The sequence below is a fragment of the Sarcophilus harrisii genome, chromosome 6 (assembly GCF_902635505.1).
Source record: "Sarcophilus harrisii chromosome 6, mSarHar1.11, whole genome shotgun sequence".
NCBI classification, from domain to species: Eukaryota; Metazoa; Chordata; class Mammalia; order Dasyuromorphia; family Dasyuridae; genus Sarcophilus; species Sarcophilus harrisii.
The window spans coordinates 25,217,576-25,244,427 of record NC_045431.1 but is presented as its reverse complement, the minus strand read 5'-3'; the positions used below and the strand labels follow the sequence as shown (position 1 = coordinate 25,244,427).

Sequence of the window (26,852 nt, the reverse complement as noted above, 5' to 3'; positions counted from 1 at the left end):
GGTTTCTTATTGGAACAAGGTGTGAGACACTCAGATCATTCAGCAGATAACAAAAGGCAGGCCATGCACTCAGTCATAACGAGAAGGATGGAATTGACCACACCTGATTTGATTCCGCCGAGTGGACGCCTTTGACCACATTTTCCAGAGCCATGCAGACCAGAATGACTTCCTTGATGGCTGTTTTGTACTTGGGCACATCAGGAAGTGTTGTCGTATGTCTAAATGTTTAGGTCTCTGAGCCAACCAAGACTTAAGGATGGTCTCAGTACCTTTTAAGGTAAAATTAATCTAACTTTGGTAGATAAAGCAGTTAGGATGTTCCTACCATAAGTGGTTTGAGAGAATTCTCCTGGTTAGATTACCACAACTCAGGTAGAATGGGGATTATTATTTCTGTGTGCATTTGGTTAATTAGAATCAGGATCTTTAAAATTATTTCTCATATTTTATTTAGCATTTGATGATTGCTGCTCATTTTTAATGCAGCCTTTTTTTTTTTTTAAGTGATAGGCTAGTATAAAAAAAGTGAGGAGATGAAATCAGGGAAGAAATCTGCTAAAATTAATTGCCTTCAGATTTTTCACATCATGAAATTTTTATGAAAGTTAGGGGAATTTTATTAGAAAGTACAACCTTTTGGGAAATATATTAAAAGACCTTTTTAATATTTGTTTACATAAATGTTCACTTAAGCACACTAACTTTCCAGTTTCTCAGCTCCCATGATATATTCTTTCTCTTCATCTCAGCCACACACTCAGGGCTAGTCATAGACATGACCTCTCAGTCCCCAGAAGTTGTTCTGCTTCTGTAATTTAGAAAGCTGACAACACTCCTTTCCAGTTATAACCTTTAAATATTCTCCTTCAGTTCAGTAATCTCTGGTCCTTCCATGCTGAAATATTTTCCAGACTGTCACACTTTCTGTCTTTAGACTTTTTCCTTCCTAATCTCTAACCTTTAATAAACTAGATCAACTCCATGTAATACTTTCAATCCCCTTACTTTCTTTGCCTAACTTTAACCCTGGATTATTTTCAATGTTCACTTGTGCTGACTGGATATGCTGGCACTTTATGGCTTTCTTCTCCTGATCACACAACCCCGTCATATTATTTCCCATCACTGCTGATAAGTCATGGCCTTCTCCTTTCCAAGCCAAGGCCACTCTCCTCTATGTGTAACCTTGGTTCCCATCCACTCCCATGCAGTTCCCCTGCATATTGTCCCCATAATCATCCCCGTTTCTTTTCTCCTACATCACTGCAGACTACAAACATACTCGTCTCCCTGCCAGAAAACCCATCACCCATAAGCAATATTCTATGTTATTCTGCCCTTTGCCAGCCAAACTCCTAAAAAAGAAAGATTGTCTCTATTTTCTTTCCTTTTACTTCCTAACCATTTGTTGTTCCTAGATTCATCACTTACTTGAAACAGGCCCACCAAAGTCACCGGTCGTCCCTTAGTCATCAACTCGAATGCCTTTTTCTCAAACCTTCTCATTGTGGAACTCTAGCATTCAGCATGGTGGACCATCCATCATCCCTCCTTGGATTTTTCCTTTCCCCCCCTTTATCATTGCTCTCTCTCCGTCTGATTTACTGGACCGTTACTGTATTACATTTATCAGTGTGCACCAGGGCTGGGTCCTGAGACTGTTTCTTTTCAGATGACTCTTCCCCCCTCTCCCCCCCGAGGCAATTGGGGTTAAGTGACTTATCCAGGGTCACACAGTTAGGAATGTTAAGGGTCTGAGACCAGATTTGAACTCGGGTACTCCTGACTTCAGGGCTGGTGCTCTATGTACTGCACCATCTAGCTGCCCCACAGATATTCTCTTCGTGATCATCTAAGCTCGCTTTTGTCTGCCAGTGGTTCCGAGATCTGTACACTCATCCCTATTCTCCCTCCTGTGAGCCTATCCTGACTCATCCGAAGCCTACCGAACACGTTAGGCCGGATCGCCCGGCCTGTCCAAAGCGAGCTCAGCATCCTTCTCCCTGGGGCACGCCTCTTCCATCCCTGGTCTTCTGCCAAGGGCTCTCCCATTTTTGTGGTCCACATATGTCTCTCCCACCTGCACTCAAAAACAGGTTGAGAACAGGAATGATATATGTGGTCTTTGCATTTCTAGCTTCTGGCACAATTTATTTTTCTTTCTCCTTCCTCCTTCCCTTCCTTCTTTTTGTATTTAGATTTTTTCTCAATACTTGCAAAAACAATTTTTAAAAGTTTTTTTTCTATCATTTTTGAGTTCTTAATTTCCTCTTTTCCTTCTCCCCTCCTTGAGAAAGCAAGCATTTTGATATAGATTATACATATGTAGTCATGCAAAATATATTTCCGTATTACCCTGGCACAATTTCTGACTCGTAATTGGCACTTCATAAACGCTTGATTAATTGATTGATTGAGAGTATGATAAGTAATTTGATGTTAAAGTCAATAGGCAAGTATAAGTAAGACTTGAAAACCGTCTATGATAGTGTAACTATACCCCTATTTAATATTGAACACCTTAAAAACAACAACAACAACAATAAAACAAAAACCTTTTACTGGTGTCTGTGTGTGTCTTACAGAAGAAATCCTTGAAGAATGAATTTTGGAGTGTTGAAGAAAAACTTAAAAAGGAAGCGGGTCCTGAAAGGATTTCATTTTTTGGACAATCAAGGTACTCAGTCAGCGCTGAACAGAATCCTTTATTTTATTTATTTAATTTTTTATTATAGCTTTTTATTGACAGAACATATGCATGGGTAATTTTTCAACATTGACCTTTGCAAAATTTTCTGTTCCAACTTTTCCCATCCTTCCTCCCTACCTCCTCCCCTGGATGGCAGGTAGTCCAATACATGTTAAATATGTTAAAGTATATGTTAAATACAATATAATATGTGCATATTTATACAGTTATCTTGTTGCACAAGAAAAATCGGATTTAGAAAGAAGGTAAAAATAACCTGGGAAGAAATACAAAAATGCAAGCAAAGAACAACAGAAAGAGTACAAATGCTATGTTGTGGTCCACACTCATTTCCCAGTGTTCTTTCACTGGATGTAGCTGGTTCTGTTCATCACTGATCAATTGGAACTGAATTGGATCATCTCATTGTTGAAGAGAGCCACGTCCATCAGAATTGATCATTGAATAGTATTGTTGCCATGTACAACGATCTCCCGGTTCTGCTCATTTCACTCAGCATCAGTTCATGTTTCCAGGTCTTTCTAAAATCATCCTTCTGGTCATTTCTTACCGAATAATAATATTTCATAACACTCATATACCACAGTTTATTCAGCCATTCTCCAATTGATAGGCATCCACTCAATTTCCAGTTCCTTGCCACTACAAAAAGAGCTGCCGCAAACATTTTTGCACATGTGGGTCCCTCTCCCTTCTTTAAGATCTCTTTAGGATATAAACCCAGTAGTAACACTGCTGGATCAAAGGGTATCCTTTATTTTATTTTTTTTTTTAAAGTGAAATAACTCTGATAGGATGTTTAAAACTTCATTGTTTCATTTAGATTGCTGTTGGGTCAAAGGAAAACAGCCAGATTTGAATTCCTGGGATTGTATCTTTCACATGTAAATTTTTGGATGTCTTCCTTTTAATAACCAAGGTATTAAAAATCATCAAATACCATAAGGATTTTTGTGGGCTGACCTATTATAGTTTCCATTTTGGAGAATTGCTGGACTTGTGAAGGGAAATGTTGTGCACTCTAGCTTTTGTGACAATGATGGTGCATTATAATTGGGAACTTCATTTTCAGTATACACATGATGTAGTGGAAAGAGAGCCAGGTCAGGATTTGAGAGGTTATAGTCCCAGCTTTACCATTATGGCTATGTGGTTTCTCTTTTGGGCCCCAGATTTCCTATCTTTCAGGTGGGGACAGTAATACATGCAGTACCGATGAGGAGGTTAGATTGGATGCCTCTGAGATTTTATGATTACCAAAGTCAACAAAGCCCCAAATGGGGCTACGATTCTCCCTGAAATTGGTTACTTTATCATGCTTATCTAGATTTTAATTTTTGTCTTGAATTATTGAGCTTGATTTTCCACTGAAACTCGATACAGCAGATGATAGTTGTGAAAGGCTTGATGGAGGTGCAAAAACAATTCTAAATATAGTCATTCTCGGTGTGAATATATGCCACAAAATGGTAAAGTCCCTCTTCTGTTGGTGGGACATTAGGCAATTCATTTAGTATCTCAGAACTCTTGGTTCTGATATTCTGAACTCTAGGGAACATATTATGGCCTTAAGTTACAGAGAAAGCACCTACCCGTACTAGTAAAGGAAATTTCTTCATCTGGGAGATCCCTCTACCTGTGAAACCACAAGTTTAATCTCTTATCCTAACATAATGTTTGATTTATGTATATCATTTCTCTTAAAGAGCTCTATGGCTCTGTTGTTGTTGCTTTACTCATTACTTTACTTTACATGGTAATAAGAGTGGTGAAAAATCTTTATTTCCAATTGTTAATTAAGAAAATTGAAACAGTGACACAGTGACTGCTCTAGTCAGTAGTACAGTCAGTGGGGGGAATATAGGACTGGGACATCTGGTGGTCATAATGCATGCTGTGTGCTTTCTATCACGTGTTGGAGTAGCTCATAATTAATTATATTAATATAATATGTATATATATACATATGTAATTTATATTAATATCTTACATTTCTAAAATACTTTTTGGCTACAAAAGCATTTAACATGTATTTCTATTGATTGTCTAGCAATTTTGGAATAAATTGTCCAAATACTCTGCAAAATTGCTGGTGATCATTTACTTACTTTAATTCCCTTAATAAAATTAGAGTATATCTCCTAAATACATGATAGAAACATTCATTGCACTGCATTTTCATAAAGAAATGTGTATTGTGAAGAGGCCTGATCAGTTTAACACATTTATTGATTTTCTTCTCTGTAGTGAAATAGATGTTCTATCTTGGGAAGAGAACCGGTACTTGGAGTCAGAACTTATTGGTCTTTGTGGTTGATGTCCTTTTTCTAGCACTTGCTGTATGACTGTCACAAATTGGAGTCTGTTTTCTCATTTGTAGAATAAAGATGAAAGCTGCTACAGCTAATTTACTGGGTTGTCATGAGCATTGAATGAGACAAAATTATAAATCATTTTCTAATGGTGAAATGTTATGTAAAAATAAGATATTAAGGGAATCAGCATAGAATAGTAGAAAAAAAATTGGAATCAGTATAAATCGAACTATATGACATGGAATTGTTTTTAGTCACATAATTGTGGATAAATCACAAACTTTAGTGACTTCTGTTTCCCTGTCCGTAAAATAGTCTAAAATCATTTGCAATCCCTCTGTTTTTGTCCATTTGCATTTTTGATTTCCTTCACAGGTTAATTGTATATTATTTCAAAGTCTGATTCTTCTTGTTTAGCAAAATAACTGTATGGATATGTATACATATATTATATTTAACATATACTTTAACATATTTAACATGTATTGGTCAACCTGCCATCTGGGGGAGGGGGTGAAGGGGAAGGAGGGGAAAAATTGGAACAAAAGGTTTTGCAATTGTCAATGCTGAAAAATTACCCATGTATATATCTTGTAAATAAAAAGCTATTAAAATTAATTAAAAATAATCGTTCTTTAAAAAAATAGTGCTAAAATAAAATACTCACATTGTCAATCTTTCTCTCACGTTTCTGCAAACTTTAAGTACTATACAATTGTTATATTGTCATATATCACTGTTCATATAAGAAATTTAACTGGACTACTTCACAGAACTTAGTGTTTATAGAATTTCAGTAGGTTTTTTGTTGTAGTTGTGTGACTCGATTGCACCCATGGTAAAGGTCAATAACTCCACTGGTATGGGAGCACCCTCTCCGAAGTGCTTTTGAAAAATGCAAAATGGAGCACAGACCAGAGGATTCAAGTTAGTCTGTCAAAGTCCTTTCCAGCTTATGCTTGTATGACCCATTGTCCATAAAGAATTTAGAGAAATTTGTTAATTTTACAAGGTGATTATTACTTTCTAATGATCTGGTACTTTCCCACCGTCGCCCCCTTTTCATTTAGTATCTATGATAACAGAATAAAAGCCTGTGAAGACAAAGTAGAAGATATTTGGATTCCTCGAGAAGACAAACCTGCTGCTTCATTAGATTCGGCTTCGGAGTCAGAATATTCCACGGTGGAAGAATGTTTTAATAGTTTAAGAAGAGGAAGTTCCAGGGCATCCAAATCCAGGGCTCAGAAAGGGAGTTTGGACTTGGCCGCTAACAGGCACAGTTATCCCCAAAGTTCCGTCAGTAGTGGGCTTACTGATCAAGCAACTTCGACGTCCAACTCCATATCACCTTACGCATGCTATTATGGATCATCAGCAAAAAAGGTCAAATCGGGATGGTTGGATAAGCAGTCTCCTCAAGGGTATGTATCTAATATTTCTTGTATTGCGATGAGTTTTCCATATAGAATGGCATTCGTTTCTTCATAAAGCTATAGAAATCATTTCTTTGTGGAAATTTATTTTGATAGGGAAATTAGAATATTAAACACTTCTTTATATTTTAGAATTACTGAACTTGGCTGTAAATGCTGAATTTTTCCCCCTGATATTTATTGATATTTTGTTCATCCTTACTCATTTACTCTGAGGATGGGAAGGAATTATATAATATTGAGGCCTTTTTTATTTTTAATGTAGTTTAGTCCTATGACCAAAGAAAATTAACTTCTTTTGAAAATTGTCATTATAAGTTGACCTAATCTATCCAACATTGGCTTCCAAAGTATTTCTGAGTAAATTGATTTCTATTCCACATAAAGATTAATTTATAATACTGAAGATATTTAAAGCACAATTAGTACTTGGGATATTAAGGTAAGAAGTTTTCTTGGGCTATTCCTCTCATGTCTTTCTTTGTTACTTAATTAGGCTACACCCATGTCTAACTAGTTTAGTGACTTTTTAGAATGTGTGACTCTGGTCTAGACTGTGCCCTTTTTGTGTTAGAATATTTTTTGTTCTCTTAAATTATTTTATTTGTTCCATTTATAGTGAGTCTCATTTACTGACAAATGAAATAATTTATGTGAATAGAAAAAATAGGATTTGAAATTTGAAAGATTGAAATTTTGAAATTAAAAGATATTGTTAGTTGTGAAATGTCTTACTTTTTAAGATAGTCTGTTTCATGACTATATATTATATATAAAATCTCCAAGTACAGATTAGAAAACCATCAGTCAGTGGTCTTGTTGAGGATGCTGTGTGAAGTGGAAAGCTTAGTTAGCTAAATGGTGTCTGAAGTCGCTGTTACTCTCAAAATCCCCTACTGATATTTTCATCAATATCTTTTTTTTCCCCTGGGGAAAAGAAACCTATATAAAACATTATGTGATTTACTTAATGGCATAATTAAAGTGATAAAATCAAATAATATTTAGGGTTTTTTTTTTTTTGTTATTTTTAATTGGTTTCTGTATACTTGGTGATAAGAGGCTATTGTATTTATAAATAATAACTTATATACTCTTCAGCAAAATCATTTTAAATTAAATTATGCTATTGCTAAATATGTAAATTTGTGAACATTTTTTTTTTGCCAGATGTTAATAAAGTGAAGCAGTGCACTTTCTAATCCCAGATTATTTCTTTTTGCTATTAGCACGTAGTATTTAGTAATGTTCTAGAGGTCTTTTGTAACATTGAAAACATTCCCCAAAGAACTGACTCAGGTGCAGATTCCATTTCTCTTGTGACCTCCTGTTTGGAAAGTCTTTACTTTAAGGCAGCTAGTTGGTGAAGTGGATAAAGCACCAGCCCTGAAGTCAGGAGGACCCAAATTCCAATTTGACCTGAGACACTTAACACTTCCTTACTGTGTGACCCTGAGCAAGTCACTTAATCCCAATTGCCCCAGCCAAAAAAAAAAAAAAAAAAAAAAAAGAAGAAGAAGAAAATCTTTACTTAGACTTAATAATGGATTGATTGCATATCTGCCATCTGAAGAACAATCTAGCTAAATTTGGAGAGGTTCCTTACTTGGCTCTATGTTGATGGAAAATTCAATTGTAGCAACTTTTAAAGGTCATCTCATAACTGATGGTGGTGGTTGTGACCTGACCCAGTGGAAGGAATACCCACAGCGATGAAGTCACAGACCAATGAAATACTGCAGTAGTCTTGTAGCCAGTCTTGAGCTAAAGCCACACGTTCTAATTCTTAAAACCCAAATCATTTGAAGTGAATGGAAAAACCTGCAGAAAACATAACGAGGTTAAATATCAAGACTTTGTTGTATTAAATTCAACAAATATTTATAGTGCCCCCAAACTCAGTGTGTTCGTACATCTTTTTTGTTCTTTCAATTTATCTCTAGTATACCTTTAAAAGAAGATAGTGAAAAATGGGGAGGGGGGAAGAAATGATTGCTAGTGAGGAAATTAACTATTGCCTTGACTTTATTTCTTCATTAGCTATGTAATATTTTATTCTGTGAGTGTTGTCTTTTTGAATTTTCTTTTTACGTAGTCTGAGAGTGATGGAGGAGTCCTAAATGAGCCCTACATAGCTTCTCCATTTGTGAAGGTAATAGACTCCAGAGCTTTTGAGTGGTTTTCTTGCCAAAGTGTAATTTTAATATAAAATTGTAGAATATTCACCTGGAAGAGATTTCGGGGTCTGCTAATCCGATTTCTCATTTGACAATTGAGAAAACCAAAGCTTTGAGGGGGCAGCTTAAACCGCTCTCTGTTGGAGCTAGAATTGCGGTCTTCAGCTTCTTTGTCTTCATCCAGTCTCTGGCTGTTCTGTTATAGTACATTGACGTGACTCTTGTTATTTCATACTGCATGGTGGACTGAATTGGGCAGATCTTCCAGAGTAAGGTCTTTGTAAGTCTCTTTAAGACCTGTTTGAAGATAATAAAAGGTTATTGAGTGCACAAGAGTACATCTAGAAGCACAGGATGTGTGTGGCCTAAAAAATATGTTGATGTCCTAAAAAATAAACAGTGAGACATTCCAGTCACTAAATTGAGTTATCAAGGGGTTGGGGTGGGGTGGGGTGGTTAAAGAGAGATAAGGGGCTGATAGAGAAATCCTCTCCCTGTGGCTCTCAAAAACTGATGAGCCAGTTAAGGGCTTGACCACTTAGCAGGAGGACCAGGAGAACCGAGACATGAAAACCCAGGGAGAGAGAATGTGTCCAAAGAAAAGGTCAGGAAGATTGAGAAAGGGCCCTTGAATCTGGCAGTTACATCTAAACACCCAGATAGTTCTCATAGTTGTCTGATAACATCTCCCCAGGCACCTTTTGTACTTGTTAGTTGCTCAGATTGGGTTGAGCTGTTGGAACATTTTTCATTATCGTGGGAGGCTCTCAAGGAAAGAGGCTTATTGCATCGAGCAGATTCAGGGCTTCTCAAAAGATGTACCCTTGACTCAGTTTCTCTAAGCGTTAAATCGCTCAGAATTCACACTTGCAAACATTTGCTCGTTCACGTGTGTCCTGCAGGATTTAAATGTTCAGTGTCTTGCAGTTCCTTGCACCGGTGATTAATCCTTTGATCTTTCTGGGTGCTGGTGCATACACAAATACAGATACACACACACACACACACACACACACACACACACACACACACAGAATTTGAAAATCACTGGCTTAACCAAGGACAGACAGAAGAGATTCTAGGCTGGAACCGCAGCCAAAGGAAAGTGCTTGGTCACCTCAAGCAGAATGTTTGGAAACGGAGAACGCAGGAGCCCTAAGAAAGGGCAGAGCCCAGCAGATTGCCGAGAGTCAGTGGGGGTGGGGAACCCAGCGGTCAGACCCCGAAGTGGGCTCAGACCGGGCAGAGCCTTAGCCTGGCAGCCCTTGCTGAGCAGCCTGGGTCACCCATTGCCTCATCCAGCCCCAGGGATTTTCCCAGCTGGAGCAGTAACCAGTGACTGGTTTCCTAGGGTGTGGCCAGTGGAGTCCCCGAGGCTCAAAGGTTGCTGCTGTGTCCCAGCTTGCCACACCTGAGAGAGCCTAAGCTAGGGGAGCCTGGCACTGGGCTGCTTGGGGAGCCAGCCCGGGGAGCTCCGCCTAGGGAGCACCTGCCATGAGTCAGGGGAGACTGCAGACCTAGGGATTCCCCAGCTGGGAGGGTTGGGGGTTACAGGTGAAGCTGGGTGGACCCCTGTGCCCCTTCCTCACCTGGGCTCCTGTCTGCTGGATCACCCAAAGGTCACCTGCTCAGCCCTGCTGCACAGGGTGGGACCGGGATCAGTGTCAATCAGACTGTGTAGCTGACACAAAACACAAAATATCTGTCTGAAACAATACATAGTAATTGTTTGAGGAAATGGTACAAAGGGCTAAATCTTTCTAGACTTTCTCCTGTCTCTGTCTATGTCTGTCTCTCCCGTTTCCCCCCTTCTCTCCCCCCCCTTCTTTTTCCTCTCCCTCTCTCCCTTTTCCTCCTTTTTCTTCCCTTCCCCTTTCTCTCTCTGTCTCTCTCTACTTCCTCCTCCTTCCTCCCTCCCCCTTTTTCTCTCTACTTCCCCTTCTTTTGCTCCTCTTCCTCCTCTTCCTTCCCTTTCTCTCTTTCTATCCCCCCTCCTCCTTTTCCATCCTTCTCTTCTCTTTTCTCTTTTTGTCCCTTCTCTGTCCACTCTTTCCCTGGCACTTTCATTGGCTGTGTATAGCCATATGCCAGAGTTTAGGTCAGGACTGGGAAAACTTCATTGTTTTCAACATATTTGAAAGAAGTCACTCTTCCGATGTTATCATATGCCTTAAGCACAACATTACCAGGCAGAACCATTAAAGTATTTTCTTTTGGGCAGGGAGTTAAAACACTTTTGGCAGATGCAGTGATATTTTAAGAATTTTTTTTAAAATGAAGAAAGGCATAGGGGTGGGTAGAAGTGGCAAATTTAAGTTAGGAAAAAAAAATCAAAACAAACACCCCACTCCATTTCCTAAGGGTTAGAGGCCTTAAAACAAAGGCCAGGTGGCCATTGAGAAAGAATTTACTAGAGGGGATTCTTGCTCAGGTGTAAGATGAATTAGCTAGCCTTGTGCTTCATTCCAAGTCTGAGATTCTGTGATATTCTTGTAAAGCATTGTACATTGTAAACATTCGGAAAGAACAACCACAGAAACAATAGTTAAGTTCTGACATCAAAAAAGTCTTTAAGAAGGAGGATGGGACATAAATATAGTTAACTATAATATGAGTAGGAAGAGATCATGGGGGAACTACAGGTTTAAAAGCTTTAGCATAGATTTACAAGGAGAAGGCTCACTTAATCTGTGTTTTGATAGGGAGAGGGTCAGTGAAAGCATCAAGAAAAAGATGACCTTTGAGCTGAGTCTTGTAAAAAGGGAATAATCCAGTTAGAGTAGCAAACAGAATCCATTGGTAGGAATAGTATAAAATAATGGAATCATATTGGAGAATGTCTAGAAAATAAGGCTAAGACATTATCATTGTTGTCATTCTGCCACAAAAGATTTCTGTGAAAGAAAGCGACATTTTTTCAGTATGAGGACTATGTGTAGCTGTGTGTGGAGGGGTATCTGTACAGACTCTGGAGGCTGGACAGCTGCTTGGAAATAAACTTATTATTGTGATTAAAATGCACCTGAACTAGAGGCCTTGCAAACAGGATGGAGATGAAGTAATGAAGGGGAAATAGTGCCAACTTGTAATCTACAAGCCAGGCAACTTATTGGTGGTTGGGTAGGTCTTTGAAGGTGTTTGAAGGGTCTCAAAGATTCAAAAGTGACTGAGTTTCCAAATGTGGTTGATGGGGAGAATGGTAGTTCATGAACAGAATCAGGGATGCTAGGTGAGAGTATTTCCTTTGTTATGGTTAAATCCGACTTTTAAGGGAAGATGTCTATTTTAGATACTTGGAAATTTGGGACTTGAGGGCAGCGGAAAATGGTTAGAATTATATATTTCCAAGATGCTTTGCAAAACCCATGTCTTGTGAGACAATGAAATTACCAAGAGAATTCCCGTAGAGGAGAAAAGACGGGTAATAATAATGAAACATTTATGTAGCATTTACCACTGTGCTAAATGGCTTGCAATTATTAACTCATTTGATACAACAACTCTGTAGACATTTATATTTAGGGGGCAAGAGATGGAAGAGGAATCAGTGAAGAAATGAAATCAGAAAAGACCGATTAAGCATTTTGTGTGTGCAGGCCACTTTGTTAAGTGCTTACATGTGCAACTCCCATCCTCCAGGGAGACTGGAGACCACAGGAGGGGATTTTGGTCTAAAGAGTAATAAAATTGAGTAGAATCACAAGGAAGTAGATCAACATAGCCCTTAAAGAGGTTGAAAAAGTGTCAGGGAACCACAAAATAGTGTCATACAGGCTATGGGAGGAGGAAGTATCTAGAAAAAAAAAATTTGTTGAGTGTAAAATGCTACCAGAAAGCTGCATTTGGCAGTAGGTGACCTTCAATGGAATGATTTCAATAGGGGGAGTGGGTGGGATTGAAAGCTAAATAATATAGTAGCAATGATTGATAGCTGTCATTTAGATAGCACTTTAAAGTCATTTTTAATGCATTTTCTTGTTGGAAATTCTTAACAATTCTGTGAGAGAAGTACTACTTGCATTAGTCCTGCTTTATAGGTGAGAAAAGTGGGGCTGAGAGAAGCTAGTGATTGGCTTGGGGATCATACCTAATGAGTGTGTGACATTTAAAAAGTTTGAGGGACAGTTTCTGGGTAATTAACAATAACTAAATAAAAGGGGTCAGCGACACTCCTGAATGCCAAAGACCCTTTGTGGAACCCACTCAAATGCTTATATATCATGCCTGGGGAGTGGGTGTTGGGGGGGACAAGATATGACTCTAATTGGTTAATTAGTATAAGGAAAGGTGGACCTGTTTTAATAAGGATCTGGGGGATAGGACTGATCATTTCATTTACTTCCAAATCACCCCCCAGGCTACGGCAATGGAATTAAAGAATTTATCCTCACCTAAATCTGAGAGGTCTTCCCCAATTGGGTGCAGTCTGAACAAGATAGTTAATCCAGTCTCATTATGGTGGTTTGGCCTAGTGGAGAATAAAATTTCAGAAAGGAAAAAAAATCTTGTCTCTCCACTATTAACAATTAGTTATTTAATAATCACTTCTCAACAAGTTAATTTAATAATTTAAAAAAGTTTGTTAGGTTAAAAAAAAGAAATTGCTTTATCTTGTTAAATTAAGCATAGAGGGAAAATAAAACGTATCCCTTCACACAGAATTCCTGGTTGTTGCTTATTTTGAAAATGTTGGAAATCGATGTTCTTAGTCTTAGAGTAATTGACTTCTGATTTGCATTAAATAAGTTAGAGTATTTTGTTTTAGGAAAGGATTTATTATATTAGGATATGCATATTTAAGACTGTGAATATTGAGACAAAGTACAAGCAGCCTTTTTTTTTATGAAAGCACTTGAAAATTCATACCATCTGCCCTTCAAGAACTCTTGAGAATAGTCTGTAGAATCACTTTAAATGATACTACACAGTATTTATAAATTATTCCACAAAAAGCTTTTTAAAGAAGCATTTCCCTACAGCATTTTGAAAGTATAATAAAATAAAAATGCTAGTATATGTTATATGTCTATTTTATCATTTTATTTGAAAAAAGGAAATTGTCAACATTAAAGGGAAAAAACCTGAAACCAAAAAACTTACCTATAAATTGTATACAAGTCAAATCTCTTCTTATTTAACTTGCAGAGAATATCTATGGTTCCTTCATTAAACAAGACTGAAATTGGATTTTATCACTTGAAAGCAGTATCCTAAATTAATCACGACTTGGAAATTCTTATATGGCGAAACATGTTAGAACCCATTTGATTTCTTATTTATAGTGATATTAACCATAGGTTGGGTTATAACTTAAAATAGCTGCCTTTGTAATTTGCATAGTTTATTATTTAATTTTAGCATTATCTTTAAGTTTAATTCTTTCTGTCCTCCAGCTCCTCCCACACCTAGTGAGAAAGCAATCAATATGATATTACACATGTGAAATCATGTAAAACATTTTCATATTATCCATCTTGTAAAAAAACAAACAGGAAAAATAAAGAAGTGAGAAAATTATACTTCAATGTATATACTGTGTTTATCAATTTTCTCTTTGGAGGTATAAAGTATTTTTTTCATCATGAATCTTCCAAAAAACTTACTCCAAAATTGTCTGGGATCATTGTATTTGTCAGAGAGGTTCATTCTTTCATTGTTGATAATTACTGTACCATTGATGTTATCGTGCACAATGATCTCCTAGTTCTTCTCACTTCACTTTGCATCGGTTTATATAAATCTTGCCATGTTTTTCTGAAACCACCCCCCTTGTCATTTCTTATTATAGAGTAGGTAATTTCTATCATAATCATATGCTGCAACTTGTTGGGGTGAATGCCTGAGTTCAGATCTAGCCTTAGGTACTTAAGTAGCTGTGTGAACCTAGGCAAGTCACTTAATCCAGTTTACCTCAGTTTCCTCACCTGTAAAATGAGCTAGAGAAGGAAATGTAAACCATTCCAGTATCTTTGCCAAGAAAAACTTAAGTGTCATCATGAAGAGTTGGAGAAAACAACCCTCAATTTCTGTCTACACAAACAGAGTTGCTATAAATATTTTTGTATAAAGAGTTTGCTATAAACATTTCTTTGATCTCTTTGAGATACAGATCTATTTGGGGAATTGCTGGCTCAAAGGGTATACTTAGTTTTATAGTCCTTTGGTCATAGGTTCCAGATTGTTTTCCAGAATGATTGGAACAGTTCACTCCTCCATCATTAGTTCATTAGTGTATCTATTTTTCCCTTGAGAGATGTGAGATGATCTCTCAAGAGTTGTTTTAATTTGCATTTCCCCAATCAATAGTAATTTAGAGCATTTTATCCTGTGACTACAGATAGATTTGATTTCTTTTTTCCTGGAAATGATAGGTCATACATATCCTTTGACCATTTATGAGTTAGGGAATAGGTCTTATTTTTTATATCTTTGACTCAGTCTTATTCTCAGTATATATTTTAGAAATGAGATCTTTATTACAGAAACATGTGCTGTCATTTTAAAAATTAACTTTTTTGTCTGATACCTTTTTTTTTACAAAATGTAGTTTCCTCTAATTATCTCTTTTAATTAGGTCTTTTTTTGCTCGTGTTTTGTCTAAGATCATGATTGATACCCATGTTTTTTTTGCTTCAGCTGAATAATATTAGATTTTGCTCCTTCCTTTTATTTAAATTTTTTATTATTTTAATATATATTAATATATATGTAATATGTATAATAATATATATAAAATAAATATACAGATAAATAAATAAATATAAATTTTATTTATATTATCTTTTTGTTTTAAGCCTCTCTCTCCTAAATAACATGCTGCATTCTGGTTTCCATTCTGTTTCTGCTTCTATTTTGTGGCTGAACTCATCCCATTTATATTCACAGTTAGGATTACTCTTTTTTTACCTTCATCTTATTTTCTCATTTTCTTCTGTTTCTTTTTTCTCTTTATCCTGTTGCTCCTCAAAAGGCTTATTTTGCTTCCAAACACTGTCTCCCTTATTCCACGTCCAGCCCCCCTTTATCTTGTCCCCTTCTATTTCCCTGTTGGCTAAGTTACACTTCTGTACACAGCTGAGTGTTTCCATTTGTGAGGTTCAAGCCTTGCCTGCCATCCTCCCCTCCTTTTACTTACATTGTAAAAGTTTTTCTTCATGTGTTTCTCTTTATGTGAGAAACTTTTCCCTATTCTACCTCTCTTTTCTCCCTTTTTTTCAGTGCCTTTTTTTTTTCACACTTTCATTTTATTTTGAAGATCCTTCCAGCATAATTGACTCATATCTATGCTCTCAGTCTCTGTGAACTCATTTTTACTGCTCTAATAATGCTAAAGTTCTTAGGAGCTACGTGTATCACCTTTGCAAACCGTTGAAGGATTATACTCAATTTTGCTGAGTAGGTGATTTAAGGGTATAATTCTAACTCCTTTGTCTTCAGGAATATCCTACTTCTAGCCCTCTGCTTCTTTAATGGAAGTCTCTATGTCTTGGGAATATCTTCTCTCTTATCTTGTGTGACTGCACAGTATTTTCTCTTTAATCTAGAAGCTCTATAATATTCCTAGAACTTTTCATCCTCTTTCAGGATATCACTGGATTCTTCCAGTTTTATCCTCTAGATCTAAGATAAAGCAGTTTTTTCTCAATAGTTTCTCCACATGTCTTGCCTCTTTCTTTGGTCATGGCTTTGAGGTATCCCAGTAATTCTTAAGTTATCTTTGATCCATCTGTTTCCCAAGTCAGTTGTCTTTCTAACGAGATATTTCACATTTTCTTTTTTCCCCCTTTTTTTTTTTTTGACTTTGTTTTATTGTTTCTTTATGTCTCATGGAGTTATGAATTTTTATTGAAGAAAGAACCTTAGAGGAAATAAGAGCATAATTGCCTATTGGAAAGTAACCTATGGAGGACCTAGGATCAAATCCCAGTGTTCTTTCATGGTGCTATGTCTTGGCCCTTTTTCTCTCTTTGACTTCATCATTTCCCATGGATTTAGTTAATTTCCATGCACATGATTCTTAGGTCTCTTTTTTGGGGATAGACTTTATTCTTCCACATTCACATCTCTAATTGCCTGTTGGGCGTCTGGAACTGAATGTCTTATAGATCTCCTTGACCTCAATATGTCCAAAAGTGGATTCATTTTTATTTTCCCCATATCTCTCCTCCTCCTCCTCCTCCTCGTTTCCTTATTAAGTGGATCGCTATTTTTCATACCTTTCCTGTTCACCTTTAAGTCTAGTGCCTTCTCCCTGAAATTATCTCCAATCTATCTTGTCATTGTACATGTTTCTATATAATTGTGCCTCCCCAGTTAGATTATAAGCCTCTTGATATTAGGGATATTTTTGTCTCTTCTTATTTTTATTTATTTATTGATTGATTGGTCTCCTTAGTGCTTAAGCACAGTGCCTAGAAGCTAGTGGGCACTTAATAAATACTCGTAAAAAATTGTCTGTAAAAATTGTCTGATCTCTTTCCGATCTGTGAAATGTAGGTCGGACACTGTATGAAACGATCTCTTAAGTAGCTTTAGTTGGAAATCCTATGATTTAGAGTAGGACTGCTCTCACCTCCTCTCCCTCTCTCCTGCCATCTCTTTACTCAACAGAAGAGCAAACTGAAGATGAGATCCATAGGATGACTTATTTTAAAGTCACATTGAAAAATAGGAGAGTTGGAAGTAGAGGCAGGTCTTTCCATTATTCATTCCATGTTTCCAGTTGAGTATTTTTTTGTGATCAGTTCCAATTGATCAATGATGAACAGAGAACTGGTTTTCGCAGCTTAAGAACACTGGGAAATGAGTGTGGACCACAACATAGCATTAGCGCTCTTTCTATTGTTGTTTGTTTATGTTACTGTTTTTCTTCCCAGGTTATTTTTACCTTCTTTCTAAATCTGATCTTTCTTGTACAACAAGATAACTGTATAAATATGCATACGTATTTGACATATACTTTAACATGTTTAAAATGTATGGGATTGCTTGCTATCTAGGGGAGGGGATGGGGGGGAAAGAGGGGGAAAAGTTGGAACAGAAGTTTTTGCAAGAGTCAATGTTGAACAATTACCCATGCATATGTTCTGTCAATAAAAAGCTATAATAATAATTTTTAAAAAAGAAGGAAAAATGTTTTTTTGTAGCACCAAAGCTGCCTTGAACAACAAATACCCCAAAATTCCATTGGTAGGGCAATGGACATAGGGAAGGTTTAGTTCCAAAGGAAAAAATCAGAGGAGCAGAAGAACATATTATTTTTGATCCCATCTAGTTAAGCTTACAACTAATTTCAATATTAATGTGAAGGTTTTACCTATGGAAATTTCTAAGTTTATCCTTCTTTGAAGCATTTTTTCATAACTCATGCTGAAACAAAAGTGATTAACCAAAGATGGCAATATAAAATTAACACAGAAAATTCATTGATTTCTTTTGAACTACCATACTTCTTACTAGACTGTAGGTCCATGAAGTCAGAGACTGTTTGTTTTTTTTTTTTTTTAAATTAAAGCTTTTTATTGACAAAACATATACATGGGTTAATTTTTCATCATTGACCCTTGCAAAACTTTCTATTCCAGATTTTCCTCTTTCTCCCCACCCCCTCCCTTAGATGGCAGGTAGTCCAATACATGTTAAATATGTTAAAATATGTGTTAAATTCAATATATGTATACACATTTATAGTTATCTTTCTGCACAACAAAAATTGGATCTAGGGGGAAAAAAATCTGAGAAGGAAAACAAAATGCAAGCAAACATCAACCGAAAACGTGAAAATGCTATGTTGTGTTCCATACTCTGTTTCCATAAGTCCTCTCTCTGGATGCAGATGACTCTCTTCATCACTGAACAAGAGAAACTGGTTTGAATCATCTCATTGTTGAAGAGAGCCACGTCCATCAGAATTGAACATTATATAGTCTCCTTGTTGCCATGTACAGTGATCTCCTGGTCCTGCTCATTTCACTCAGCATCAGTTCCTGTCAGTCTCTCCAGGCCTTTCTGAAATCATCCTGCTGGTCATTTCTTATAGAGCATTCCATTCTCCAGTTGATGGACATCCACTCAGTTTCCAGTTTTTGGCCACTACAAAGAGGGCTACCACAAACATTCGTGCACATACAGGTCCCTTTCTCTTCTTTAAGATCTCTTTGGGATATAAGCCCAGTAGTAACACTGCTGAATCAAAGAGTATGCACAGTTTGATAACTTTTTGAGCATCGTTCCAAATCACTCTCCAAAATGGCTGGATCCATTTACAGTTCCACCAACAATGTATCAGTGTCCCAGTTTTTCCACATCCCCTCCAATATTGTCATTATCTTTTCCTGTCATTTTAGCCCAATCTGACAGGTGTGTAGTGGTATCTCAGAGTTGTCTTAATTTGCATTTCTCTGATCAATAGTGATTTAGAGCACCTTCTTATATGACTAGAAATAGTTTCAATTTCTTCATCTGAAAATTGTCTGTTCATATCCTTTGACCATTTATCAATTGGAGAATGGCTTGAATTTTTATAAATTTGAGTTAATTCACTATATATTTTAAAAATGGAGGCCTTCATCAGAAACTTTGACTATGAAAATGTTTTCCTGGTTTATTGCTTCCCTTCTAAACTTGTCTGCATTAGTTTTGTTTGTACCAAAGCTTTTTTAACTTGATATAATCAAAATTATCTATATTATGGTCAATAATGATCTCTAGTTCTTCTCTAGTCACAGATTCCTTCCTCCTCCACAGTTCTGAGAGGTAAACTATCCTATAATATCACTCTTTATGTCTAGATCATGAACCCATTTCAACCTTCTCTTGGTATACGGTGTTAGGTGTGGGTTAATGTCTGGTTTCTGCCATACTAATTTCTAATTTTCCCAGCAGTTTTTGTCAAATAGAGAATTCTTATCCCTAAAACTGAGATCTTTGGGTTTGTCAAAGACTAGATTGCGATAGTCATTGACTGTTTTGAAGGACTGTGTTTTTTCTAAGCTTAATATCTCATGGGACTGTGACATGGCAACCTTGCTCTGAACATAGTATACATTTAATAGGGATCCTTTATTGTTGAACAGAAGTGCAACAAGGACGTGCGAGGGACTGAGCAGACATTCCTGGAAGCTCCCTTCTGAAAGCTTCAGGAACTGTTTACCAGCTAGCATTGTAATGAATCTTTCTGTTTGAGCATTTAGACAAACATGAAAGTGGGGCCATAAAAGGAAGAGATAGAAATTGCTGAAATATTTTCTTTTGAAATCCTTTCTATTTCTGCAGATTATTTCCTGTGTGGCGACATCTATATATGTGCATTTGACCCTGCAGAAAATTAGAGAGCCACTTATTGTTATTCAGAACTATTAAGGTTAGCAATTCTTATGTTATGATCAGTAGTCAAGACCAATCCTTGATGGAATGGAAACTAATTGGACTGTCATTCTCTGCTTATTAATATCATCAAAGTAAAATTTTCAAAGCCTGAATGAGAGACAGGCTTTTGTCTGAGCAAAGCAGACTTCACTTTACTAAAAACTCACTTTTAAATTGTGTTAACACATTTTAGTTTGTTGTGGTCTTGGATAGTTCTCTTCATTTGATGAGGGCTTTTACTTAAATTAGAATTGAGTTCATTATGGTGTTATGTATTCTAGTGCTCAGATGCTTCTAAAAAGGTATTTGTACTAAAAGTACTGAAGACTTCCAATAACTTTTCCTTTGAAATGGCTGTGTTAAGGGAAATGAACAGTAATTGGGAACCCCCATGGCAATAATTTGGCATCCGTAAAACTTTGTAAAGAATTGTATTCATATGTGAGAGTAGTATCTTTTAATACAAAAGATAAGGAAGTATAGAAACATTTATCATTTTAGATCTTTGTGCAATTCACTTTTTTATCCCTCTCCCCCCAAAAAATGTAGTTATAGCCATCCCCAATTCCACTCCCTGTCTCCTAACTTTTAAGAGCAGTTTTGAATTTGCACCTATTGGTAAAAATTAGAAATGTTTTTGTTAGAGTAGCAACCTCACAGCATACTGGAAATAAATAAATATATAAATGAAATCGATAATAAACACACAAAAATAATAAATAAACCAATAAAAAGAATAAATAAATGTGTAATATTAACAACAAATTGAAACAAGTATATTCTTTATTTTTACAGAAAACGCATGTTTCAGAAGCGATGGGTGAAATTTGATGGTTTTTGCATTTCTTATTTCAATAATGAAAAGGTAAGTGAAATTTATGAAATAATGTCTACTCATTTATTTCTTCTTCCGATCATTGTTTACATGACATCATCTCTTGGCTGTTTCCCAGATAGGAACTTCCACTAGCCAGAAGGTTTTCAGTCTTAAACTTCTCTTGTTAATCCCATTAATCTGTACTCCTAACCCTTTAGCTCACAAGCCCACACCATTTGGCAGTAATTGTTAATGAAAACATTAACAATTAGTCAGCAGATAAAATCTAGCTTAAAAACAAAGAACTAAGAGAGCTTTAGACAAACTTTAGTCTTGCTTGAAACACACCTTCCATCCATGGAGGGTTATAATATGTTATAATATGAATAGCACCACCAGGAAAAATATGCAAGACAGGAGTGTGTATAGGGCCCTCATCAGCAATTTTCCTTCAAAGCCAAGTGGCTAATGGTCTTTTACCCAGGGGACTCCAAACTGTAATATTTTCCACTTTTGAACTGATAAAAATTTGTCTATACTTTAGCTATTTAAAGCCCACAGAGAGGTCACAGGATGTTATTACTAAAAAATTAAAACTTGTGTCATGTGTGACCATATTCTGTGAATAGTCACATTTTTCTCACCTTCCACATCAAATCACAAGAGTGATAGCTGATGTTAATATAACCTTTTGAAGTTGGCAGAGGATTTTGTAAATGTTACCCTTTAAAAAATATATATATATATATATATATATATATATATATATATATATACACGTACGTAATGGGCTGAGGCTTGAGTTGATGCACTGAGGTCCCAAGCACGTGAGGCTAAATAGTAATTGGACTATACCCTATTGATATAAATGATTGGGTAAAGAATGGCCCCTGCCCACTCTCTGTGCAAGTCCTGATGTATTGTATAAGAAATGATGATTTTGGTGGGTGGAGGCAGAGAGACAGGAAGAGTAGCTGGGAGAGAGTGGGCCTGGGTTCCATACTCCTAGCTGCTGGCCGTGTGGCTGCTGGTCTAGCTAGCTTCTTGACTCAGCTGCACACATTTATATCGCCCATTCTCTTCCACCTCTGATCCTTCTTCACTGAGAATAAAGACTGACGATTTTCCCCTAACCTGAATTCCTGACTCTGGCTGATTTTAAAATATGCGGTCTTCATATATATATATATAAACTATCATGTGATTTCTGTAAGGCAGGTATTAGTACTTTTTTTTACAAAGGAGAAAAATTAAGATTCAGACAAGTTTATAATGAAGACAAAATTTAACTGACTACAAGTAGAGCACTTTGTGTATTATGCTGATTTTTCTCTTCTCCTGTACTATGGCTTCTTTCCCTTTATCTGTTATGTTGTGAAAAATATTGACAGCAACTCAGCAATTACAGCTATGGATTCTTTCAGTTTCTGGCATGTATTTCATCCAAGCCTGGTGATTTGAACTCCTTGAAAGCAGTTGGTTAGCCTTAACATCCCTTTATAATGAATTACCTGTTAACTGTTTTTGTTTTCTATTTTTTGCTCTTTGGGTCATTCTTGTGAAGAAAACAGAAGGGAAGTAGAAGATCCTGTTGAGAAAAGAGGGCATATAGGTGTATTTGTGTGTGCTTCCGAGCCCTGTGTGAATATCTTCATCGAGACTGATTAGTCTTCCTTATATTTTAGAACCAACCCATTTTAGAACTTGGATTATCAAGTATTTAGACACTTACATGGATCAGGAGTTCATGGATTAGAATTGAAAAAATCATAATGGAGATCCAGGGGTCCTCAAACTATGGCCCGTGGGCTAGATGTGACAGCTGAGGATGTTTATCCCCCTCACCCAGGGCTATGAAGTTTCTCTATTTAAAGGCCCACAAAACAAAGGTTTTGTTTTTCCTATAGTCCGGCCCTCCAACAGTCTGAGGGACAATGAACTGGCCCCCTATTTAAAAAGTTTGAGGACCCCTGTCATAGACTCTGGAACTTTTATTTGAGAGAAGAGTAAACTCAACCTAGAAAGGGTTACCCAACTAGAGTCCCAGAATTCTGGTTGCTGCATCATTCTGTGTCTCATCAACAAGAAAGCTCCCTTGAGCGATGGTGATTGCCATTCTTCCCTGCCTGCTCGCTTTGTATGAGACTTGTCGGTGTTGTCCCCAGAGTTTGCTGCAGTGGTGGTGATGGTGGTAGATCTGACCAACTTTAGATTCAAATCCTTAAAGCATTATACAAATAACTTACCAGGATGGCCTCTAAAATTCCATCCAGGTGTGATTCTGCCATTGGGTTCTGGAAATGAAAAGCAAAAGAAAAATCGATCCAGTGACCTCCCCAAGAGATGACCAGTGATAGCTCTTAGTAATATCCCATCACTTATATGAGCTACATAACATTTAACTCTTTTATCAGTTTCCTGTTACCAAAATTTTATCCTGAAATCATGCTCTGGATTTCGAGTGCGAGGAGGGCGTATAACTGATATCCAGTTAATATTGGTTGAATAAATGAATAAGCTGATGAATTATCATTCCCATTGTTCTGATGACAAAATTTTCATTATGTCTAAAACTGGCAAGAAATCCCATTTCCCCACTTTTCTTTTTTTTATTAGTTAAAAAAAATGATGTACTTTGATAATTCTGAAAAGATGAAAGAGGAAATCTCTAAATTTTTTTTTTGATTTATTTTTAAAGAGGAAAACAAGTTAAAGTTTTTAAAAGTGAGCCATACTTTGCTAAATGTTTGGAAATCCCTTCAGTCAACAAGTAGATGGAATTTCTAAAAAGTTTATTTTTTTCCTTTCTGAGAAAAGATCTCATCACCTTCCAGATAGTCCATAATGACAAAATATCTGAAAAAAACTGGCAGAAACATGTTGGCTAGGAGTGAGAGGGGTAGAGAGATATCAAACCTGAATCAAATTTCCTTCTTTACTTCTGAATAAGGTGGAAGATATCAAAGATGACTCAGATATAAACTAGCATGTCTTTGGATACTTTTAATTTTTGATGGGCTTTTAGGATCTCAGAACCATCCTCCTATGAATAATGGGTCAAATGTTTCTTCTCAACACTCCCACTTCTATAAAGCATTTTGTGATAGAGTTTTTAATTGGGAGAATTTCCATAAATCAAATGTAGGTTCTTAAAGGCTACTCTAGCGAGGGCCAAGGCCTATAGTAAGGTAAAACATTTTCAACTGCCAGCCTGGGCAAAATGATGCATTCTTTGTCTCCCAGTCATCCTAGCTAAGCTCAGCAAGATTGCTCCCCAGAAGTCTGAAGATGATGAATTTGTCTGATCACATTAACTTATGAATACTGTATAGTAATGGAGAGATGGATTTCATTCTCCATTAGTGAAAGAGTTGCCTAAACCAATAAAATCCTGAATCATTGATAATTTAAAGTCTACTTTAAGTCAATAAATTCCATTTATAAAATACTCATTTTTAGATGAACTGAAATTCTTAACTCTCACTGTGCTATTTCCATTAAAAATATTAGTCTTCCAATATATCTGATGCTCCTTCCAGAAAGAATATTGTTCATGGAGTGGGGAGTATTTTTCTAAAGGATAAGTTTGAGGGAAGAGGCTGGACGACTAGTTTGACAGTTAAGTTTGTAGGGACACGTTTCCTTGGAATTATACCAAGATCAGAATCATGCTAGCCTCCACGTGTCATACTTTACAGCTTCCTACTGTCCATTACACTTGTGTCATACTTTGGCTCTGGTGATCTAATAATAAACATACCATTAGCAGTCTAATCCGCAGACGATCATTTACCTGTACAGTTACCTATAATCAAGAAAGGAAACAGGTTTGAACTAGTAGTTAAGGAAGAAGTACTTGACCAGATTTTTAAATTAGATACTCTTTAGAAAAGTCGCAAAGCAGAACTCTGTATTTATCTAAATAAAACCCTATCTCTCTCTTGTTCTTGGTGACATAAAGCCAAATAACCTCCAATGTAGCTGGCAATAAACTGTTTGGAGATGGTGTTACTTTTGGGTGTTATTTCCTGAGAATATGTCACCTTCTCTCTATCTTGATATAAGAATTATGGTTTTAAAAAAAAAAATGGCCAAGCATGGTGATTGCTAGCGAGACCACAAAATCTATTTCTCAGGGTGAGTGGTGCCACATAATGAAAAAGTATTAAAATATATATCAGAACTGTAGTCATATATGAATAGGAATCTGGACTCCTACTGTAAAAGAGAGCAAACATTTTCCCATAACATCTCTAATTCTCCATGTCATCATTTTTGCTAAAGATTCCTTTCTGTGTATTGAAACTTGAAAAATGATCTAAAAGGCAACCCCAAAGTTAAGGAAACTGTGAAATACATGGTTTAAAAAAAAGGCTGAAACAAACTGATTATCCTTGCTTCAGTTCTTCCAAATAGTATATTTTATATCAGTTTTAAGTTTAAATATAATTTAATAATCATTCTCCAAAAATTAGACTCATGTTAGTTGTAACAATATTAGTCCATAATTCACATTTTATTTTTTGTGTTTTCTGTCATTGTAGCCAAATGGTTAAAACTCACTGATGAATATACAGAAAGAACCCAAATAATGGCTCCTTCCAGAAGCCAGAGGTCCTCCCTGTGAACCGAAAGGGTTGTATGAATCAGAGAGGGCATTGTGGATGTTAGGGTTTTTGCGGTCATTTCATCATAGATTAGAGGAAGTAGTGACCTTTCAACCCTCTCATTTTGCAGAGGGGAAGCTGAGGCACAGAAAGCTCTAGCAGTTTTCTCAGGATCACAGAGTTGTGTCGGAGGCTGAGATTTGAACCTAAATTTTCTTGACTTCACATCTGGTGCCCTACCTGCTCCACCATAAATTCTGATTTCTTTAGTGACAGGAACTGCTCTTTCTTAGTCTATATTACATCCTGTTATCACACAGCTTGATTGTTTTAGGATTCTCTCTGATATGGCAGAGACATTGTTCTTAATGATCAGAGCCATCTAAAAAACAGTGTGAGCTGCCCCAGAAAGTCATGGCTTCCCTTTCTCCCTGGGGACAAATTATGGAGTGAATTCTTGGATTATCTGTTGATCTCTTCCAGTTTTCAAGTTTAATGATTGCTCCTCCTCCCCCCTCCAACCTCCTCTTTGATCTCACTCTTGACACCTTTTTCACATAGCTGCAGAAAGCCCCTCCTTAACGCACAGATCTCCCATGTCCTCACGGCTTAGAAAACCTTCGTTCGCCTTCCGAGATCAAATCTCTTCTCCCCTGGCTTGACGTTTGAAGTCTCTACAACCCTCCTTTGCTGACTCATTTCGCATGACTGCCATCCGCACTCTATTTCAGTTGAAGTGAACTAAACGTTGCTTTCTTGCTTTGTCTTGTTTCCTGCCTCCGTTCATTTGTCAATCTCCGTGAAATCCTCTTCCTTCTAGATGCCAGCCTAGTTCATTTCCGACACCATCTGAGTATGTAGAATTACCAGCATTCCCCATTCCCACGGCCATCAGAAGTATTTGCTCTGCCTTTTTGTTTTCATGGACTGTGTCTCTGGCTCACCTCTTTGACTTTATCATAAGTCTATTTGCAATCCCTTTTCACCCGAGAAATTTTTACATGACCCTGGGTATGTAGGTATATAAAATGGGTACACAGTGCAAACATTTATTAATAATAAGTCATAATTTTGTGACCCTCACATTCAGTTATAAGACTTCATATGGGGTCACGACCCACAATTTAAGAAGCGTTAGAAATAAGGGCCATTAATCCATAGTAAGGAGCCCTGAAGGCCATATATGGATGTGATATTGTCTGTATTTCATTGCATTTCTATTTATTTTATTAAATATTTTCCAATTACATTTGATCTGGTTTGGACTGCATGAAGGAGTGCTGTAGGCTGCATGCAACCTGCATGGATGTTGATTGATGCTTCTGCTTCATTTGTGTGACATTTTCCTTCTCCTTTTTCCTTTCTTCTTCCTCTTCCCTTTCCTCTCTTCCTTTCCTCCTTTTTCTTTTCCCTTTCCCCC

The 26,852-nt window shown here is 36.7% G+C and overlaps 1 protein-coding gene across 3 annotated transcripts in view; it reads left to right on the top strand.

Moving 5' to 3' along the window:
* The window catches only part of ARAP2 (ArfGAP with RhoGAP domain, ankyrin repeat and PH domain 2), a 213,718-nt gene that overhangs the window by 45,085 nt on the left and 141,781 nt on the right, over nucleotides 1-26,852 (top strand). For 2 of the 3 annotated variants that reach the window (XM_031942784.1, XM_031942782.1), the window contains exons 6-8: nucleotides 2,589-2,680; nucleotides 6,099-6,452; nucleotides 20,804-20,873. In XM_031942784.1, coding sequence (XP_031798644.1) covers nucleotides 2,589-2,680; nucleotides 6,099-6,452; nucleotides 20,804-20,873 — 516 coding nt within the window. The remainder of the gene's footprint in view (nucleotides 1-2,588; nucleotides 2,681-6,098; nucleotides 6,453-20,803; nucleotides 20,874-26,852) is intronic. The other variant, XM_031942783.1, reaches the window with a different exon arrangement.